Source organism: Pelobates fuscus, chromosome 5 (genome assembly GCF_036172605.1).
Source record: "Pelobates fuscus isolate aPelFus1 chromosome 5, aPelFus1.pri, whole genome shotgun sequence".
Classification (NCBI taxonomy): domain Eukaryota; kingdom Metazoa; phylum Chordata; class Amphibia; order Anura; family Pelobatidae; genus Pelobates; species Pelobates fuscus.
The window spans coordinates 347,760,165-347,781,546 of NC_086321.1; the positions used below are offsets into that span (position 1 = coordinate 347,760,165).

General features: G+C 41.5%; 1 protein-coding gene across 1 annotated transcript in view; it reads left to right on the forward strand.

The window, feature by feature from the left end:
- The window catches only part of LOC134612262 (tyrosine-protein kinase ZAP-70), a 78,788-nt gene that overhangs the window by 42,083 nt on the left and 15,323 nt on the right, over positions 1-21,382 (forward strand). The window contains exons 3-6 of the mRNA XM_063456608.1: positions 10,292-10,717; positions 18,340-18,500; positions 18,878-19,016; positions 20,266-20,347. Of these exons, the coding sequence (XP_063312678.1) occupies positions 10,316-10,717; positions 18,340-18,500; positions 18,878-19,016; positions 20,266-20,347 (784 nt within the window). The 5' untranslated portion in view covers positions 10,292-10,315. The remainder of the gene's footprint in view (positions 1-10,291; positions 10,718-18,339; positions 18,501-18,877; positions 19,017-20,265; positions 20,348-21,382) is intronic.

Consider the following 21,382-nt stretch of genomic DNA (forward strand, 5'->3'; position numbering starts at 1 on the left):
TGCTGAACATTCAGTGGTGACTAATCTAGTTGCTCCTCCATCTGGAAGGACTATTACTGTGATAGGAGCAACTGGAAGAAGTGCTGAAAAACCGGTTCTTAAAAGTCGACTCTGTACATTGGGAGGCCACGTAGTAAAACACCAATTCCTTTATATGCCTGAATGTCCAGTCCAATTGCTGGGACGTGATATGCTATCAAAATTACAAGCGCAGATTACGTTCCTACCAAATGGAACAACATCCTTAAAGTTTAATGGACCTTCAGGTATTATGACTTTATCCGTACCAAAGGAAGAAGAGTGGCGACTTTATACAGTGTTGACTAGCCAAAACCCTAGGAGTGATGAGACATTGTTTAACATACCAGGAGTTTGGGCAGAGAACAACCCACCAGGACTGGCCCGCAATATTCCACCAATAAAAATTGAACTGAAACATGGGGTTTATCCAGTGAGCCTAAGACAATATCACATTCCGCAGAAGGCTAAGAAGAACATCCAATCCTATCTGGATAAGTTCATACGGTATGGTATCCTAAAATTCTGTACTTCCCCCTGGAACACCCCATTGCTGCCTGTTCAAAAGCCCGGTACAGATGAGTATCGACCTGTACAGGACTTAAGAGCAGTCAATGATGCGGTTGTTAGCATACATCCAGTTGTACCCAATCCATATAACCTGCTTGCTTTAATTCCGGGCGGGGCTACTTACTTCACAGTCTTAGATCTCAAAGATGCCTTCTTTTGCCTCCGAATTGCCGCAGAAAGCCAATGTATTTTCGCTTTCCAATGGGAGAACGCTGTAACGGGCTCAAAACGCCAAATGACTTGGACAAGACTGCCCCAAGGGTTTAAAAATTCACCTACCCTATTTGGTTCAGCTCTAAGTCAAGATCTACTGGATTTCGAGTCTATCCCAGGAGAATGTGTATTGTTACAATATGTAGATGACTTGTTGATAGCAGCAGTTACAAAAGAAAAATGTCAGCAAGCAACGCACGATCTACTACATATTCTCTGGAAGGCAGGATACAAGGTGTCCAGGAAGAAGGCTCAGTTGTGTTTGCCAACTGTCAAGTATCTGGGATTCCATATCTCTGAAGGTCAAAGGATTATGGGGCCAGAGAGAAAAGAAGCTGTCTGCCAAATACCAATACCCAAGAATAGAAGACAAGTGCGAGAATTCTTGGGGGCAGCAGGCTTCTGTAGGATATGGATTCCCAGCTATGCGATACTGGCAAAACCTCTGTACGCAGCCATCAAAGGTACAGAGCACGACCCCTTCTTATGGACCCAAGAACAGCAAACGGCATTTGAAGATGTGAAGAAGGCTTTGATGAGTGCCCCAGCATTAGGTCTACCTGATCACACACGACCATTCTACTTATATGTACACGAGCAAAGAAGAATGGCTGTGGGAGTATTGACACAGTACTTGGGATCATGGCAAAGACCTGTTGCCTACATGTCTAAGCAACTGGATGCAGTGGCCAGCGGACTTCCACCTTGTCTAAGAGCCGTAGCTGCAGCCGCCCTGCTAGTAGCTGAAGCCGATAAACTCACTCTGGGTCAAGAACTTTATGTACGAGTCCCACATGCAGTACAGACGTTGTTGGATTACAAAGGAAATCATTGGTTTAGTAACAGCCGTATGACCAAGTATCAAGCAATGTTGTGTGAAAACCCAAGAGTGCATTTAGAGACTGTAAACACCTTAAATCCAGCTACCCTTTTGCCGCAACCTACTGAAAGTCAACATGATTGTTTGGAAGTAATGGATGAAGTATTTTCAAGTAGACCAGATCTTCGTGATTTTCCCATCCAGAACCCCGATGTTCAATATTACACCGACGGCAGTAGTTATGTGAAAGAAGGGATCCGCTATGCAGGATATGCAGTGACAACAATAGACAAGGTGATAGAAGCTCGGCCACTGGCGAAAGGAACATCAGCACAAAAGGCAGAATTAATAGCACTAACACGAGCGTTACAATTGGCTGAAGGTTTAAGAGTAAATATCTATACGGACTCTAAGTATGCGTTTTTAACCACTCATGCCCACGGAGCTTTGTATAAAGAAAGAGGACTACTGAATTCAGAAGGCAAAGAAATCAAGTACGCAGCTGAAATCCTACAACTATTGGAAGCAGTGTGGGAGCCGAAAGAAGTCGGTATCATACATTGTCGAGCGCATCTGAGAGGAGATGGTGATGTAACCAAGGGAAATCGGATGGCAGATAGTGCAGCTAAGCGTGCTGCTGAATCAGGAAGACAGGAGTATGTGGGGCATATAGCTGCTCTTATACCAACTCCACTGTCCCAATGGACTCCAGTTTATACAGCTCAAGAAGAGGAGTGGTTAAAGACTGAACCGGGAAAGTATTTGGAGAACAAGTGGTATCAGCTAGAAGATGGAAGAATAGTCATACCAGCATCACTAGCGGTAGAAATTGTCCAAAATTATCACAACGGGACACATTCTGGGAGAGACAGTACTGAAGAATCTCTCAGGAAACATTTCTACATACCAAGATTGTCCAACTTGACTCAGGCCATTGTACGCAGATGTGTAACGTGTGCTAAGAATAATGCAAGACAAGGACCAGTAAAGCCACCAGGAGTCCAGTTTATGGGGGGACTCCCCATGTCCGATCTACAAATAGACTTTACAGTAATGCCTAAATCGGGTGGACATCGTTACCTGTTGGTAATTGTGTGCACCTATTCAGGCTGGGTAGAAGCATGTCCTACTCGTACAGAGAAAGCAGGAGAAGTTGTAAGATTCCTGCTACGAGAAATAATACCCCGATATGGACTACCCTGTTCTATAGGATCGGACAATGGTCCAGCTTTTGTTCATCAGTGCCTACAACAACTGACTCATATGCTTGGTATAAAGTGGAGGCTTCATACTGCATATAGACCCCAGAGTTCTGGTAAGGTAGAGAGAATGAATAGAACTATAAAGAACCAGTTGGCTAAAATGTGTCAGGAAACCCAACTTAAGTGGAACGTTCTCTTACCCATAGCTTTATTGCGAATCCGCAGTACCCCTACCAGAAGGATGGGCCTCTCTCCTTTTGAAATCATGTATGGGCGACCACCTCCCGTACTTGGTAACTTAAGGGGGGACTTGAGTCAGTTGGGAGAAGGAATTACCCGGCAGCAGGTTGTAGAGTTGGGTAAGACTATGGAGGAGGTACAGAAATGGGTACAAGATAGATTACCTGTGAATATTTATCCCCCTGTTCATAGTTATCATCCAGGAGACCAAGTGTGGATTAAAGAGTGGAATAATGTACCGTTAGGGCCCAAGTGGAGAGGTCCTTATGTTGTTCTTTTGTCTACCCCTACAGCGATAAAAGTAGCCGAAGTAACTCCGTGGATACATCACTCCAGGGTTAAACCAGCAGCAGTCGATTCTTGGCAAATTACAGCAGATCCAGAGAATCCCTGCAAGATCCGGTTGAAACGCACTACTCAGTCGGAGTAACGAGGAATTATTGTGGATTACAAATTTTATTGTTACAGGTGTGAGTGAGAAGGCCATAATAAAGCCTGTCCGCTTACCAACACATAGTGTATAAGCCAGGAAAGTCTCGAAGGGACACCTGTGAAGACGAGCAGAACTCCATTCCCTGCAGCCCTCACATCCTGGAAGCTGAGGTTCCATCGCACGGACGAAGACTGAGGATGACGGCGAAAGATGTGCTTTTGATTGTGTTTATTTATATGTGTTTTTATATTCAGGAAGGTAGAGGTACCGACTATCCTAGCTGTGAGGTATGCATTAAGACTACGAGAACAGGTAACCATATTTCCCAAACCCTAATTTGGCATTCACAATACGAATGTAAAGGAGAGGTATCAAGATGTAGATACCTAAATATAGACTATAGTGTGTGCCATTTAGGAGTAGGAGAACCTAAGTGCTTCAGTCCAGAGTATCAACCTCGTACAATTTGGTTGACTCTCAGGAATGGAGATCCTCAGGGGACCCTAATTAATAAGACGGTGTTAGAATCCGTACATTCTTCGGGTGTTCTGCTATTTGATGCATGTAAGGCGATATCAAGTGGTAGAAAACCGTGGAATGTATGTGGGGATCTTAGATGGGAGAGGACGTATGGGTCTAATGATAAATATATTTGTCCCAGTAGTAAAAATAAATATGTGAGTCCTAGATGCCCAAATAAAGACTATAACTTTTGTCCATATTGGTCTTGTGTGGGGTGGGCGACTTGGGGACAGACAGTAGATAAAGACATGATAGTGACTAAGTTGCCGACTAGCCCTTATTGTAAGTCTATGGAATGCAACCCAGTCCATATACTTATTAATAACCCCGACAAGTTCCTAGATAAGTATGGAAATTTATTTGGGTTTCAGATATACGGGACGGGTTTAGATCCTGGGACATTATTGTTTATAGGAATAGAGACTGATACGGTATCCTCCCAGACTCATCAAGTATACCATTCCTTTTATGAAGAGATGAGTATAGATAATAAGATCCCCCATAACGCTAAAAACCTGTTCATTGACCTAGCTGAAAGTATTGCCGGTAGTCTTAATGTTACCAACTGCTATGTGTGTGGAGGTACTAACATGGGAGACCAATGGCCTTGGGAAGCAAAGGAGGTAATGTCCGGTTCTGAGGCAGTTGACCAACTAATATCTACACAAGCCGATTATCATTTGAGTGTTAGAGGTAAATCTGAGTGGAGATTAAAGACCTCCATCATAGGTTATGTTTGCATAGCAAGGAAAGGAATAATGTATAATACTTCTGTAGGAGAATTAACTTGTCTAGGGCAAAAAGCTTATGATGATGATACTAAAAATACAACTTGGTGGTCGGCTTCAAATGTCTCAGAACCATCTAACCCGTTTGCTAGATATGCCAGTTTAAAGGATGTGTGGTTTGATTTATCCATCACATCTACCTGGAGAGCCCCAGCAAATTTGTACTGGATCTGTGGTAAGAAAGCCTATTCGGAGTTGCCACAGGACTGGGAAGGGGCATGTGTGTTGGGTATGCTCAAACCATCCTTCTTCTTGTTACCGATTGAAACAGGTGAGACTTTAGGTGTTAAAGTGTATGATGTGAATCATAGGAAGAAAAGGGGACCCTTAGAGATAGGCACCTGGGAAGATAATGAATGGCCTCCCCAGCGTATCATAGATTATTATGGGCCAGCCACGTGGGCAGAAGATGGTACCTTTGGTTATAGAACCCCAATTTATATGCTCAACCGTATTATAAGATTACAGGCGGTGGTTGAGATTATTACTAATGAGACCTCACAAGCACTCAATCTTCTAGCGAAGCATAATACCAGGATGAGGACAGCAGTGTACCAAAATAGATTAGCCTTGGATTACCTTTTGGCAGTAGAGGGAGGTGTATGTGGGAAGTTTAACCTGAGCAATTGCTGTCTTCAAATAGATGACGAAGGGCAAGCAATAGCTGAGCTTACTAGCCATATGGTTAAACTAGTGCATGTGCCTACTCAGGTATGGAAAGGGTACAATCCAAGTAGTTGGTTTGGTAGCTGGTATGAGTGGTTTGGAGGGCTTAAGGCAGTGGTAGGTGGAGTCCTACTGATTTTACTGTTGTGTCTACTCCTACCGTGTCTTATACCCTTAGTAGTTAGGTCTGTGCAAAGCCTGATAGGAAGTATAGCAGAGAGGAAGGCTGCTGCACAGATAATGGCGATATATAAGTATAAGGCTCTAGATCAAGGAGAACCAATGCAGGAAGATGAGTGTTAAAAGATTCACATCATAAGATAAGTCTGGTCTGGTTCATGGTAACCTGAGGTATATGCAAACCAAGGTTAAGTGATGCCTCAAGTAATTGTGAAATATCAGAGGCATCAAAGGGGGGAATGTGATGTAATTCCAGTAAAATACAAGTTTAGCAGGCTAAGATTGCCACAAGGCATATGTATGTATATGTGTTTGTAGTATCAGTTAGTTAATTACACGTAGCTAAGATACTGTTATCACTGTACTGACCAGGTGCAGGAATGTAAGAACTGGAATTACGCGTCCCTCTCCTTTGTATCAGATGAGCCACGTGGTTAGACCGGATGGATGAGTTTAGACTCTATTTATTAAATAGGTTAAGGGTATGTGTGGGTGTAGTTAATTGTGGGAGGAGCTACAGTGCTATATAAGGAATGTACTCTATGTATTCAGTACTCAGACTTTGCTGTATTTTGGTGACGCTAGTCCCTCTGAGTCCCGATCGGTGATCCAATAAAGAATCTCTTCCTTCCTGAAGAAACCTGTGTCCATCTCTCTGTGCTTGGCTTCCGTCAGTTTCTCCGGTATCAGTGTGGCCTTGGCAGGAAGAGGCGGGTACATTTAAATAAGGGGATGTCCGAGATCTGTCATGCCTAGGGCAGCACCATTTCAAAATACACCACTGGCTATAGTGTTCCTTTAAACAATCCTTGTGGGTATTCAAACTGTTGTAATTGCCTAGTTTATAATGTTGCTTGCACATTTTAAGATATGATTTAGTCCCACTGCACGTAAAATTCAAAACAAGACTACAAAACTAGTTTTTTTAAAATCAACCACATTTTCCAGCAGTTACCCACGCAGTTTCTATTCTAGCGCTACGTTTGACACAAAGATCAGTATCAATAGCATTTGTGTCTGTCCCCAGATGACAACATCCTGTAAGGGAAAAATGTGACATGGCTCCAAAAGAGCAGTTCATGATATTGATATTGAGTTATTAACTCAAGTGAGGATTCAGAAAATTCTTATGCAAATGTGTCGTATGAAGTTGAAATATACATTATTATTTTTCGAGTGATTTTATATTTTCACAGCATTATTTATTATTCAAATTAAGGTTAAAATAGCTAAACTGGAAAAATTCTGTATGTTAGCTATGTTTTTAGTTCAGCTACTTTGACCTTAAATTTGAAATGAACTTTGAATTCTTATTTTAGTAAATAATCCCATGGACATTTTTATTAAAGGGACACTCCAGACCACTAAAGCAGTTTAGCTTGTTGGAAAGTTGTATGTGCAAAGAGTGTGTCCTCTTTTTTTTTTTTTTTTAATTTTGGAAATAGTGCAGATTTCAGTAGAACTTATACTGGTTACACCCCCCTGGCTTTTCAAACAGACAACAGGTCCTGTTACTTCCTGGTTTGGTTAGCGTATTTGCACTGAACTCAAGAGGCAGCAATTGCCCACAGAACCTGCCTTGCAAAGACTTCTCATTGAGCTGCATTGGGAAGTCTGTGATTGGACAGCCACAGAAAGTCTGGGAAGGGTTTGGAGAAGGCTGTTTGCCAAGGCTGCAGACCAGAGATCTGCAGTTTTTGCAAGGTGTTTTTCTATACCCAAATGAAAAAATGTATAATTACATGCATGCATGTTTTACTTTGGGGTATATCTACTAAACAGTGCTGTTTATTTATTCTGTATTTGGGCAGTGGAGTGTCTCTTTAACTTGAAAAATCACAATACATTGTATTCAATTTTACATACCACATTTGACTTAGAATTTTCAGTGCATTTCAATACTCTATAATTACAGCATAATAGTTCCACAATTGCTATGAGGGATTGTTATACATTCTTCCAATACACCTATAGAAAAAGCATATTTTGGTCATAAAGGTATTGTAACACCTACTATATGTCATTTACCAAGTGGTTAAAATTTGCTATTTAAATATTTATTGCAACACAATTTTAGTGGTGGAAACCCAAAATATTTTCCGAGCTTTGCATCAGAAAGTTTGTTTCCTGTCGCAGTTTCCTGCCATATGCAGATTTCTCTTTTATGTTCATTACATAATCTAGTTGAAGATCAAACGACTACCTGAAGTTTGACATTTGCTCCAACAGTTCTGACTAAAATAGCAAAGTGATAGGTCAGTTTTTTTCGTTACTGGTTCATAATTTCCACCCTGGTATCACCAATGGGAAATCAGCTGTCAGGCAACTTTCCTTTCCTAATTTTTGCTTTACTGTATTTGAGATGTGTACATTTAATTAGTAAATGATGAGCAGCGCAAAGCAGAATTTGCTTTAAAAAGTGGAATTTTTATATAAATTAGTTTATTCTCGATATTGCGGTGAACTTTCATTGTGGCATAAATTCATCAATTTGTAGGGTCTGGATTGGGGTGGAAGGAATATCAAATTGGTTAGGTTCCTGGAACATGGCTCCTACTCAATTCTCCACCTGTGGTGGGTGTGATAAATTAAATAATAAACAAGGTAGAGGCCTTGCAAATGGTCCTCAATCCTTCTATTGAGAAGGGTATTAATGATCTGACCAGATTAAGAGGACTCCAAATCCCTTAGCTCAATTATAAGGGGACCATGAGGGCTTTTGTACTCATTACCTAATAATATTACCTATGTACTTGATTTCTCTAATGCATTTTCTATTTTTATAAAACCAAATGGTAGGAAAATGCATCTAACAGTGTACTGCAAAATATAAACACAATATATGTACGGGAAGGAGAGGAGTTGAACTTAGCGCACTTATATAATGATATCCTTAACTTATCTTATGGAAGGTTCACAAATTCATCCCATGTAGACCGTGTTTTATGGTGGATGACCAGAATACCCCTAACTGTGGCTGTGAGCTGATCCATAAGTCTATTATGTTCTAATTGGGTCCTGATCTCTCTAATCAAGGGCAGATCCTACTTAAGGAAATTGGTTGCCGGCAAACGTCTGTCTGCCAGAGTTATATTATCATAATGTTTTTGGCACATCTCAGTAGCCCCTCTACCAGAGGTGAAATGACCATGGTTCTAGCTGTAGCAGTCTCTGGAACACCTTGTCTACCAATTCTTTGATTTTACCAATATCTGTTGGCATTGCTTATTACAAAGATATGGAGATGGAGATAGAAGCTGCAGTTTACCCCATGGCTTCCCACATATTTCCTTCTAATTCTTCCAAGTCTGCCTCCCACTGTCTGACGTATGTTAGGTCTCCCCACATTTGAGAGTATGCACATATGTGAGTGTAGATGGAGGATATGAATCACTTTTGGTGGTCTCTGTTTTGCATAGATTTTCAAATAGAGTTCTTTTTAGGCTGCTGTCTTAACATCGTCCTTAGCCGCAAAGTCTTGGAGTTGGAGACATTGCAAGAAGTCTATTTGGGCTATATGGACTGTCTCAGAGAGTCATGTGAAATCTAACAGCATGTCTTTGTTCTACAGATGGTGGAACCTCTGAATTCCTGCTTCCACCAGGTTTCTAAAACCCCTTGCACATATCCAGCACTGCATCCTCAATATTGCTCTCTGACAGCCCCCCAACATATAGATCTGTGGGAGGTAGGACCATATTAGGGAGGATCCGATGTTCACCCATCTCTGCAACCCAGGAGGGGCATGGTATTACACAACCTGAGCTAGCTGACCAGATTAATAGTACATGAACAGACTCAAAAGTACCACCCAACCCTCTGTTTATGTCTGTACAGTAATTTTCTAGCTACCTGGTGATTTCTGTTATTATATACTCATTTGCATACTCAGAATCTAAGTCTCATTAAGAGGCCACCTGAGGACCTGAAATAAGAATAGGACCCTTGGTATTATATTCATTTTGACTCGGCATATTCTACCCAGACATGAAATAGGTTTCTTTCCCCATGTGTCCATATTATCTCTTAGTGTACAAAGTAAGGTGGTATAATTGGCTTGAAATAGGGTTGTTGGTTCTGAGGTGATTTGAATCCCCAAGTACTTGAGGCTTACTAATTGTATTGATAGACCATAGGTTATATATATCAGCAATCAACAGGTTCAGGTGCATTGCACTTGGTATTAGTATTAATAAAGGGGATTATTTACTAAGCGCTGACATTATTTATTTACATTGTATCTAAAGAATTTGGGAATTTTTCTGTCTGTTTCAGCTGTTGGTAATCATTGTGTACCTTAGGTACAATTTTCTGCACTCTGTCACTTTTTAGATGGATATATAGCCTAAGTGAGCTGTTTAACCTAATAGCCTATCTGTAAAGACGCAGCTATATTTAACTACTATTCTATGCGCTCTCTTTTTTACGTTTAGTATATTATTCTTTAATGAAAGACATTCCTTATCATCCTAGTGTAAGGAACAATAGACTGTATGTTTCATAGTTTTTTTTTTGTTTGTTTTTTAGCTTTCTGAGCCCTTCGGAAGCAGTGACAAAAAACTTGCTTCTCCTTGTATCATGTATATATGTTCATTAGCTTATACTTCAATCTGTTTTTTTTTTGTTTTGTTTTTTATAGGCATCTTGATAAAAACTGGAAAAGATGCCAGATGCTGCTGGTCACTTGCCCTTCTATTATGGCAGTATATCTCGTGCAGAGGCAGAAGAGTATCTCAAGATAGCTGGTATGAAGGACGGACTCTTCCTGCTGAGGCAGTGCCTGAAAAATCTGGGAGGATATGTTCTCTCCGTTGTCTTCAATATTGCATTTCATCATTATCCTGTGGAAAAACAACTGAATGGCACATACATTATTGTTGGAGGAAAGCCTCACTGTGGGCCTGGTGAATTATGTGAATTTTACTCAAAGGATGCAGATGGACTGTGCTGTGTCCTTCGAACACCATGCAACCGACCTAGTGGGGTTCCATGTAAGCCTGGAGTTTTTGATAGTATCAGAGACAACATGATGAGAGAATACGTACGACAGACATGGAATCTTGAGGTGAGCTGTGGTATAAAATTAGTCATTAAATAGTTAGAAAATTCTGGTGTCCCAAGTTATTAATCTTATGCATGCAAAATACTTTTTAGATGGGAATATACCAGAGCAGGACATAAGCAGACTACCAAAAATGAGAAAGATCAAGAGAGGATGATGAAGATAAACAAACCTTGTTTATCTCTTCAGCACAACATTGTGGAAATAGTTCTCGTTAACCGTTACCAGAATATTCTTTACAGGAAACAAACCGGTCAAACTTTCCATACTAGTGAAACTTTGTGACTTTGCTGCTGTGAAGAAACCTAATTTAATATTAAATGGCTATTCTAAACCTATCTCACTATTAGCCTTTTTAGGCTAACAATGCCTTATTAGTCATTGCTATTAGGTCACCCCCTTGAAAAAAAAAAAAAACGTTTAAACTTACCTGAAATCCCACACCTGGTGCATCTACGGCACAAATTCCCTCCTGGCCTGCTGTCACAGGGGGCCTTGCAAGGTCCAATCACTGGCTTCTCGTAGAGAACCATTTTGCCAGTTCAGACTGCATGCGTAAAGGACAAGATCTTATCTTGAATAATCGCGGTAATGATCTCTGCTAGTGGAAGTTTAGATCCATGTCCAAAATGGGGACAGGTCTACCCTGTTACAGTTATAGAGACGTTAACAGTTATTTAACATCTGGATTCTGACTGGTTTCCAACCCTGTCACTACTGTTTAATTGCTTCCGTGAACCCTTAAATCTTAACACTAGCCTCTGGCCTGCTTTAAAAGAAGATAACTACAGCTAACTTCCCATATATCCAATAGAAAAAATATGAGTTACCTATTTGGTATTATAATGAAACCAGAACGCATATCAAAGAGTATTAATTACAGAGAATACCAGACACATGATAGAAAACATCAAATAATTAATTCTAAAAGTAATATGAACTATTCACAGCACAACTTACATGAATATGTATCTGGCATAGCAGTAAAATAGGAGCTTAAAACATTGTACGCTGTCACTATCTCCTGCTAAGACTAATCACATGGTGAAGGTTGTATACTCAGGGTCAGTCTTTTTTTCCAGCAAGGTGAGGGTGTTATGGTGACAATTTACAAAGTGTGTATCTGTGCTTTAACGGGGAGTGGCTAGTAGGTTATTATCAACAGCTTAACGCAGCTCTTTACCATCGAGGCTTGAAACAAGCCCAATGAGAGGAAATAGTAAAAATGAAAACTTTGTCAGACATGTATTACCGTATATACTCGAATATAAGCCGAGGCCCTAATTTTACCCCCAAAAACTGGGAAAACGTATTGACTCGAGTATAAGTCTAGGGTGGGAAATGCAGCAGCTACTGGTAAATTTCTAAATAAAATTAGATCCTAAAAAAATTATATTAATTGAATATTTATCTACAGTGTGTGTATATAATGAATGCAGTGTGTGTGTATGAATGCAATGTGTGTGTATGAATGCAGTGTGTGTATGAGTGCAGCGTGTGTGTATGAGTGCAGCGTGTGTGTATGAGTGCAGTGTGTATGTATGAGTGCAGTGTGTGTGTGCATGAGTGCAGTGTGTGTGTGTATGAGTGCAGTGTGTGTGTGTGTGTGTTGCAGAGCCTTGGTGGGGGGTGGGCAATTGTATTATTATTTTTTTAATTATTTTAAGAATTTTTTTATTATTATTTTTTATTTTATTTAATTATTATTTATTATTATTATTATTTTTTATTATTATTTTATTATCATTTTGATTTTATTTCGTCCCCCCTCCCTGCTTGATACATGGCAGGGAGGGGGGCTCTCACTCCCTGGTGGTCCAGTGGATGGGCACTGTGTAGGAGGGGGGCTGGCAGGAAGCACTTACCTCTCCTGCAGCTCCTGTCAGCTCCCTCCTCCTCCACGCCGGTCCGGTCAGCTCCTCTGTCAGCTCACAGTGTAAGTCTCGCGGCCGCACTATGACCCCGCGGCTCTCGCGAGACTTACAGTGGGAGCTGACAGAGGTGCTGAAGGGACCGGCGCGGAGGAGGAGGGAGCTGACAGGAGCTGCAGGAGAGGTAAGTAAATGCTCTGCAGCCCCCACAGCCCCCAGTCTGTATTATGGCAATGTAAATTGCCATAATACAGACAATTGACTCAGGGATAAGCCAAGTTGGGTTTTTTCAGCACAAAAAATGTGCTGAAAAACTCGGCTTATACTCGAGTATATACGGTAAGTCCTTTATTTTAAGTGCCATATGCAATGTAAAACACAATTTTTGAAAGTTGTACTCATTAATCCAAAATCATGTGCACGCATGATTTAAAGGGACACTATAGGCACTTTAATAACTTCATTTTATTGAAGCTGTTATAGTGCCTGCAGTCCACCCTCCCCCCCATCTCCTACTCCCTGAAACCCTTTAGTTCACTAATTAAAGGGGCTTAGAAGAATTGCTTAAAGCCCTCTGGGTATGAGACTTGGGAACTTTATTTCTTGGTTCTCATACCATGGCATACTGTGATGTCATGTGTGCATGTACAATGCCATCACGGCCAACCATAGAGTTTAAAGATTCTCTATTGCAGAATCTTAGATGCATCAAGACAAGCGCCACACATGTGCCTAAGTCCCCAATACGCCAATATATTATAGGGTTTTCTTATGATATGTGTGCACAGCACAACATTACATAGGAATAAAATATTTAATAAATAGAAAACATTTTGGTCTGCTGAGACTTTAACTGTAATAGCAGTCATGTAATCTAAAACCTCTAAACAAAGGTATGTATTTGATATTGTAACAAGTAGAGCCTCTAGTGCAGGGGTAGGCAGTAGAGATGTCCCGAATAGTTCGCTGGCGAATAGTTCATGGCGAACATAGCTTGTTCGCGTTCGCCACGGATGGCGAACATATGCGATGTTTGGTCCGCCCCTATTCGGCATCATTGAGTAAACTTTGACCCTGTACCTCACAGTCAGCAGACACATTCCAGCCAATCAGCAGCAGACCCTCCCTCCCAGACCCTCCCACCTCCTGGACAGCATCCATTTTAGATTCATTCGGAAGCTGCATTCTTTTTTTTTTGTATTTTTTTTTTTAGACAGAAGTGTGTTATATTTGAGCATGCTAGGCTGAACGTGCGTGTATCATGGCTAGTTGCACTGAGGGTATGAGTATATAGCAGTACATTGTTGTGAAAGATGGCTGTCATGTTTAGGGTGTAGCTTGCACGTTATCAACTGTGTATTTATATCAGCAGCTCCACCACTAGTTATAAATCAAGTGTGAGTCGCCTAATGAGATGAGACTAGTGAATAACATAATACATGAACGGTTAAGGTAAAGGCATGTAAGGAACTACGACAATAAACTCTTTAGGAGGTGAAATAATGACATGTTTAAACGCTTGCTACTTTACGATTAGTTAATGTGCAGAGAGCAGTTCATGTGATCAAAGGCATGGTGTGGAGGATCGGCTATAGTGGGACATGCTTGGCAGGCTGCTGTTTACTGCTTGTGCTCATCCGATCCCTTCTGAGCGCTAGGTGCAGACCCTGGGAGTCCCTGATACCTGGAACAACAAAGGCAAGTCTCTGGCTGAGTGCCTGGTTCACGGCTTGAGGTGGTGGAAGCTTGTTTTGTCGGGTGGTCGGATCTGTCCCAGTGGTGCTTCACGTCCCGTGCGGGATTGTGGTGGCTTAAGGTCGAGGGGAGTGCTTGACGTGGGGCAGGCTCTGCATTTCTGTTTGTGCCTCCGGTCCCGTCTTCGACGCCTTTTGCGTTGGTGGATTTTAATGGGGACTGCTTCGCTTAGCTGTGGTGGAGCTTGTTGGGGCTTCCTGCTTGTTATTTGCTTCCAAAATTGATTAAAGAGTCTGTCCAGCTTAGACTCAATATCCTGCCATGCTTTGCTGGTACCATGAGGACACGCGGCTGCCGCCATATTGGGAGAATCGCAGATGAGTATGTCAGCCTGAGCGGCTGTGCTCTGTGCGTCCATTAGCTCCAGACAGCCTCTCAGGGGTGGACTGGGATAACCCCCACCGGTCCGGGGGGGTGGGGGGGTAACGGAGCTCCTGGCGGGAAGTAGCTGCTCCTGGGCATCCCAGGATCGGGAGATCGGCCGCCTCTCCCGCCCGGTGAGCACCAGGCCACACTTGCCACGCAGAGGTAAGTAAGACTCTGTCGAGTTGCTGACCGCTATTAAAGGGACACTATAGTCAGCTAAATTACTTTAGCTAAATAAAGCAGTTTTAGTGTATAGATCATTCCCCTGCAATTTCACTGCTCAATTCACTGTCATTTAGGAGTTAAATCACTTTGTTTCTGTTTATGCAGCCCTAGCCACGCCTCCCCTGGCTTGACAGAGCCTGCATAAAAAAAAACTGGTTTCACTATCAAACAGATGCAATTTACCTTAAATAATTGTATCTCAATCTCTAAATTGAACTTTTATCACATACAGGAGGCTCTTGCAGGGTCTAGCTAGCTATTAACATAGCAGGGAATAATAAAATCTTAATTAAACAGAACTTGCAATAAAGAAAGCCTAAATAGGGCTCTCTTTACAGGAAGTGTTTATGGAAGGCTGTGCAAGTCACATGCAGGGAGGTGTGACTAGGGTTCATAAACAAAGGGATTTAACTCCTAAATGGCAGAGGATTGAGCAGTGAGGCTGCAGGGGCATATTCTATACACCAAAACTGCTTCATTAAGCTAAAGTTGTTCAGGTGACTATAGTGTCCCTTTAACCCCTTAAGGACACATGACATGTGTGACATGTCATGATTCCCTTTTATTCCAGAAGTTTGGTCCTTAAGGGGTTAAGCATGTCGGGTCGGTCAGGTAGGAGCAACATTGCTGGGTCATCCCCTTCTGGGGTGAAATTCGCTTGTTGATAGCTGCTTAAAGTGAGATATTGAGGGAGCTCACACGAAGTGCGTCTTTCCTCCATGACAGCTAGACCCCGCCCCCTGGAAGCTGCATTCTTAGTGAGAGGAGGGACAGTGTAGCTGCTGCTGATTTAATAGGGAAATCGATAGCTAGGCTAGTGTATTCAGTGTCTACTACAGTCCTGAAGGACTCATTTTTTTTTCCTATCTAATTGCAGTTGCCTGCCTGCCAGCGTGTGTGTCAGGCTCACAGCGTATACTGTGCTCACTTGCCCAGTGCCACCACTCATATCTGGTGTCACAATAGCTTGCATTTAAAAAAAATAAAGAAAAACTTTTTTGACTGTAATATAATAGCAGTCAGTTTCCTTCCCACGTGTGCGTTTCAGGGCCTGCTAGAGCACAGTGTCACACCAGTGCAACTCATATCTGGTGTAACAGTAGTGTACAATAAAAAAAAAAACTAGAAATTTGACTGTGAAATAATAGCAGTCAGTTTCCTTCACACGTGTGCGTTTCAGGGCCTGCCAGGGCACAGTGTCACACCAGTGCAACTCATATCTGGTGTAACAGTAGTGTACATTTAAAAAAAAAAATATATATATATATATATTTTTGACTGTAATAGATTGAATAGCAATTAGTTGTCTGCAAGCGTGTGTGTCAGGCCTACAGCGTCTACTCTGCCAACTTCTGCCAGTGCACAGTGCCACTCATATCTGTTGTCACAGTAGCTTGCACGCATAGTACCACTAATCGAAAAAAATGAAAGGCAGAGGCAGGCCACCCCGCAGGGGCCGTCGTGGTCGTGGTGCTGTGATTCCCTTTGGCCCTAGAATAATGCCCAGTGTTCAGAGGCCATGTATCCTGAACTCAAAAAGTTCTGAGGACATAGTTGACTGGCTAACACAGGACACCCAATCTTCTACAGCTTCTGCTCGGAACCTTGACGCACCATCCTCCTCCAGCTTAGCTTCGGGCACCTCTCAAGTTACCACTCGCCTGCCTGCTGCCACCACCAACACTAGCACCACAGCCGCTTCACTTGATCTGTCAGAGGAGTTATTTACACATCAGTTGGAAGAAATGAGTGATGTGCAACCATTATTGCCAGAGGATGTAGATAACAGGGATATGTCTCAGTCAGGCAGCATTACACACATGGACGTACGGTGTGCTGATGATGATGTTGTACCCGCTGCTGCTTTCTTTGAGTTGTCAGATACAAGTGAAGTGGTTGATTATGACGATGCATCCGTGGATGTCACGTGGGTGCCCGCTAGAAGAGAAGAAGAACAGGGGGAAAGTTCAGATGGGGAGACAGAGAGGAGGAGGAGACGAGTTGGAAGCAGGGGGAGGTCGTCGCAATTCCCTTTATGGATTAAAACCAGACTCTGCATCAACTATGTAATTTTCCATGGGAGTTTTGCCATGGATCCCCCTCTGGCATGCCACAGTCCAGGTGTTAGTCCCCTTGAAACAACTTTTCATCACTATTGTGGCCAGAAAGAGTCCCTGTGGGTTTTAAAATTCGCCTGCCCATTGAAGTCTATGGCGGTTCGCCCGATTCGCCCGTTCGCGAACATTTGCGGAAATTCGCGTTCGCCATTCGCGAACGGAAAATTTTATGTTACGACATCTCTAGTAGGCAGCCTTCATCTCTCCTGATGTTGTGGACTACATCTCCCATAATGCTTTCACAGCCATAATGCTGTCAAAGCATCAGGAAAGTTGTAATCCACAACAGCTAGAGTGCCAAATGTTGTCTATTCCTGTTCTAAAGTATTTGACTTAGAGCATTTTGACACTTTTCATTTCAGTGTTTTATCACCAACCTCTGCCAAATCTGAAGGTTATATTTATTCCTTTGTACTTTTCACATAAGTTTCATATTAGTGGGGAATTTCATAGACTGCGTCCCGCTACTATAAAGACCCCAGATCTATATTTTTGCTGCATCTCCCAAGTACAGCAATATGAAAAGTCATTGGTTTAAATGACAGAAATGCCAAGTTTAACCAATTCATTATTACTAGCCTATAATAGTAGTATAAAGGAATATAATTTGGTCTATTTAACAAAGAACAGTTTTACACTTGCCTGCTTTCTTTGCAAGCCCTATCCTTCTAACCCCGCCCAGACTTTATGTGGATGTCCAATCACAAGCTTCCCAAAGAAGCTCAATGAGAAGTCTTTGCAAGGAAGGTGCTCTGGGTATTTGCTGCACAGGACCAGACGTCTGATTGACAGACATGGGGGAGTAATCGGGTTAATATATGAAAGTGTCAATTCCCATTGAAATCTGCAATGTTTATAAAATGAAAAAACTTACACACTATTCACACATAAAAGCACTCCAGCAAGCTAAATTGCTTTAGGTATGTGGAGTATTATTTTACCAAAGATATGAAAAACAAAACATATGTTAAAATAATTGGTTATTCCTACCTTAGTGATAATAAATAATTTGCCTATAAAAAATGTTTAAGATATGCATTCTAAGAAAGATTATTATGAAAGGCTACCCAGCTCCCCCTGCTCCCCCACAGATTTTCTTTGGCCCCTACACCAATGCCTGGAACTCTCAACTAGACATTCCATTTGCATGTATAGGTTTTTATCTAGATCACTTTCTGTTTATAGCAAACAGATTTTGAAAGATGTCTTTTATGTTTGGCAAGCTTCTACCTTGTAGATGGTTTTAAAGACTATACAATAAACTGTAATATTCTTATTATTCGATACACAGGGAGAGTTACTGGAGCAAGCTCTCATTAGTCAAGCTCCACAGGTGGAGAAGCTTGTGGCCACGACGGCCCATGAGCGGATGACATGGTACCATGAAGACATCAATAGAAAAGATGCTGAACGTAAGCTGTACTCAGGAGCTCAGCCAGATGGCAAATTTCTGTAAGTTTACAAATGAACACTAAGTATTTTATTTGTTATTATGTTTTTAATTGCCTGGTGGAGAAGTTATATCTATCCCTAGATGCCTGGAGCTTCTGGTGGTTGTAATAAAATCACTACACTTCATATTTGGCATAATGAGGGTATCTGTGATGTGATATCTGTCTGCCTATGAGTCTATTCCAGGGGTGCCCAAGTGGTAGATCCCCAGATGTTTTAGAACTACAACTCCCATGATGCTTTGCATGCCTTTGCATGCCTTTAGAATGGCAAGGCATCATGGAAGTTGTAGTTTTGAAACATCTGGGGATCTACCTTTTGGGCACCCCTGGTCCAATATACACGTATCTAATTAATACTTCTCTATCCATTTGTAGAATCAGAGGAAGAAAAGAAACAGGCACATTTGCCCTCTCGGTTGTGTACGGCAAAACTGTCTACCATTATAAGATTGAGCTTGACAAATCTGGAAAGCTTGCAATCCCAGAGGGAAGTAGGTTTGATACATTATGGCAGGTATGTTGTACTAGTTGTATATCAGATCCCTATTAAAGGATCTGTAAACACATTTTAAATGTGTTCTGTAATTTTTTCCTTGCTCTTTTCACGCTGTTTTTTATTTTTTCCGTGCAGTTACACTTCACTACAAATCCTAGTTTTGGTTTTTTTAATTACTGTTCATTTCATACAACTTTTTTTTTATTTTTTTACATTGTCCTTAATTTGCTCCACAATATGTTCCTTGGTCCAGATGCTCAAAACTGTATTCTAATTTACAGATATAATTTACTGAAAGATTTAGAAATCAACATTGCAATATCTTAGAATCATGATTTAATTCTCTCTTACCATTTGTCTTTTCAAACAAAGGTCTCGATTTCATTTGTTTGGATTACAAGCGACACTAAGTGGAAAGAAGTGAAAACACTTTAAATAGTTTTACTACTTACATTGGGTAGGGGGGTCCAAAGCGCTCCTGTCACCATAACATTACAGTGCATGTTTTTTTAAAAGCCTTTGGCCTTAATTTAGTTCATGTGGATCAGCATTTCAAATTATCCCAATCTGTAAGAAAAACTTTACTTCACTACAAACATATCCATAGACTTTGATTTTGACTTCTGTAGACATTCATTTTGAAAGGTTTTTCTGACAGATTGTGATCATTTGCCTTGCTTTAATATTGGCGCTAAATTGATGAAGGTGGCTAAGTCAGGATGTCTCACATCAATATTCAAGCTGAATACGAGCACAGTGTCACAATGATCACTGGAATGATGCACATAACGACTCGGCAACCTGACATAGAGGATGTGGGGTGCAAGTCAAACCATTATGAAATTTACATACAATGGGGACCTGGGAACTCCTGGCACCAATGGGGACCATGGAACTCCTGGCACCAATGGGGACCAGGGAACTCCTGGCACCAATGGGGACCAGGGAACTCCTGGCACCATAAGCCCTACAGTGTGCTGTGGTGGTTTTTATGTATATATGGTGTGTTCTTTTAAGCTAAAAACTGTTTAAGAAGCCCTTTTCACTGAATTGATTATGGATTTTTTTTTATTAACACATTAAAGGCTTCCAAATGATACATTGTAATTTCTGTTACTAATCACTGTAAGAGACACTATACAACTGCAAAACTATCAACTTATATATAATGGTACAAAGTGGAGACTTCAATTATAAAACCAAAATAAAGCAGAGTTCTCTTACATGCACATAGTTATGTGTTCTCTTCCTTTTCTCTTTTGTACAGCTTGTGGAATACTTAAAACTCAAGTCCGATGGGATTATAACTGTTTTAACTGAGTCCTGCTCTAATGGCAAATCACCTATTTGTAAGTCAACACACTAACATGTTGCTAAATTCATTATTCTTTTTTAGAATCTAAATGAACTGATGAGTAATCTGTGCCCTTTGTAAACGATTCAAAATTTTAATTTTAAAGTGTTACTCCAAGCACCATTACCACTTCATTGATTTGACGTGGTCATGGTGTCTGGATTCTGTATGTGCAATTTTTGTATGTGCAGAGATTAACTTCTTCTTCAGTCAACTCCTCAGTCTTTCCTCCCTGACATGTGACGTCAGAGTGGCATCAGCCAAGGAGGATCGGCTGAGGAAAAAGCAAAGATAAGTTTTACCTTTTTTTGTGTGTAATTTTTGGTGAGGCCGGGGGGGAGGGTGGGAGGCACAGACCAGAACAGAAGGGGTTACTGCAACAAAACCAGTGTTTTACGAAAACACTGTTTTTTGGTTGGTGTAACCCAAAAAATTATCATTATACCAAGTTTTATTGCATCGTTTACAGGGCCATCCAGTCTGCTAGGAGTAATTAAAGGGAAACTATAGTGCCAGGAAAACAAACTCGCTTTCCTGGCACTATAGCTTCCCCTTTGTCAAGGACCCCCGTAGTGCAGAAGGGTTTAATAACCCCTTCTGTCACTTACCTGGGTCCAGCGCCGATGTCCTTCGGCACTGACTAAGCTCCGCCCACACTCTTCCCCCGCTGACGTCCGCTGGCAGGGGAGACCTAATGCAAATGTGCGGCAATGGCCGCGCTCGCATTAGGATCCCCCCGTCGCATAGCGCCGTGAGGACGTCCAGCTTCGTTTAGACAACTAAAAGTCATCTAAGCACCTGGAAGTCCCTCTAGTGGCTGTCTGGTAGACAGCCACTAGAGGAGGAGTTAACCCTAGCAGGTAATTATTGCAGTTTATAAAAAACTGCAATAATTACATGCTCAGGGTTAAGAGTGATGGATAATTGGAGTTTGCACCCAGACCACGTCAATGGGCTGAAGTGGTATGGGTGTCTACATTGTCCCTTTAATTCAAATAACATTTGCAGGTGTGCTCCTCCATGAGTTTCA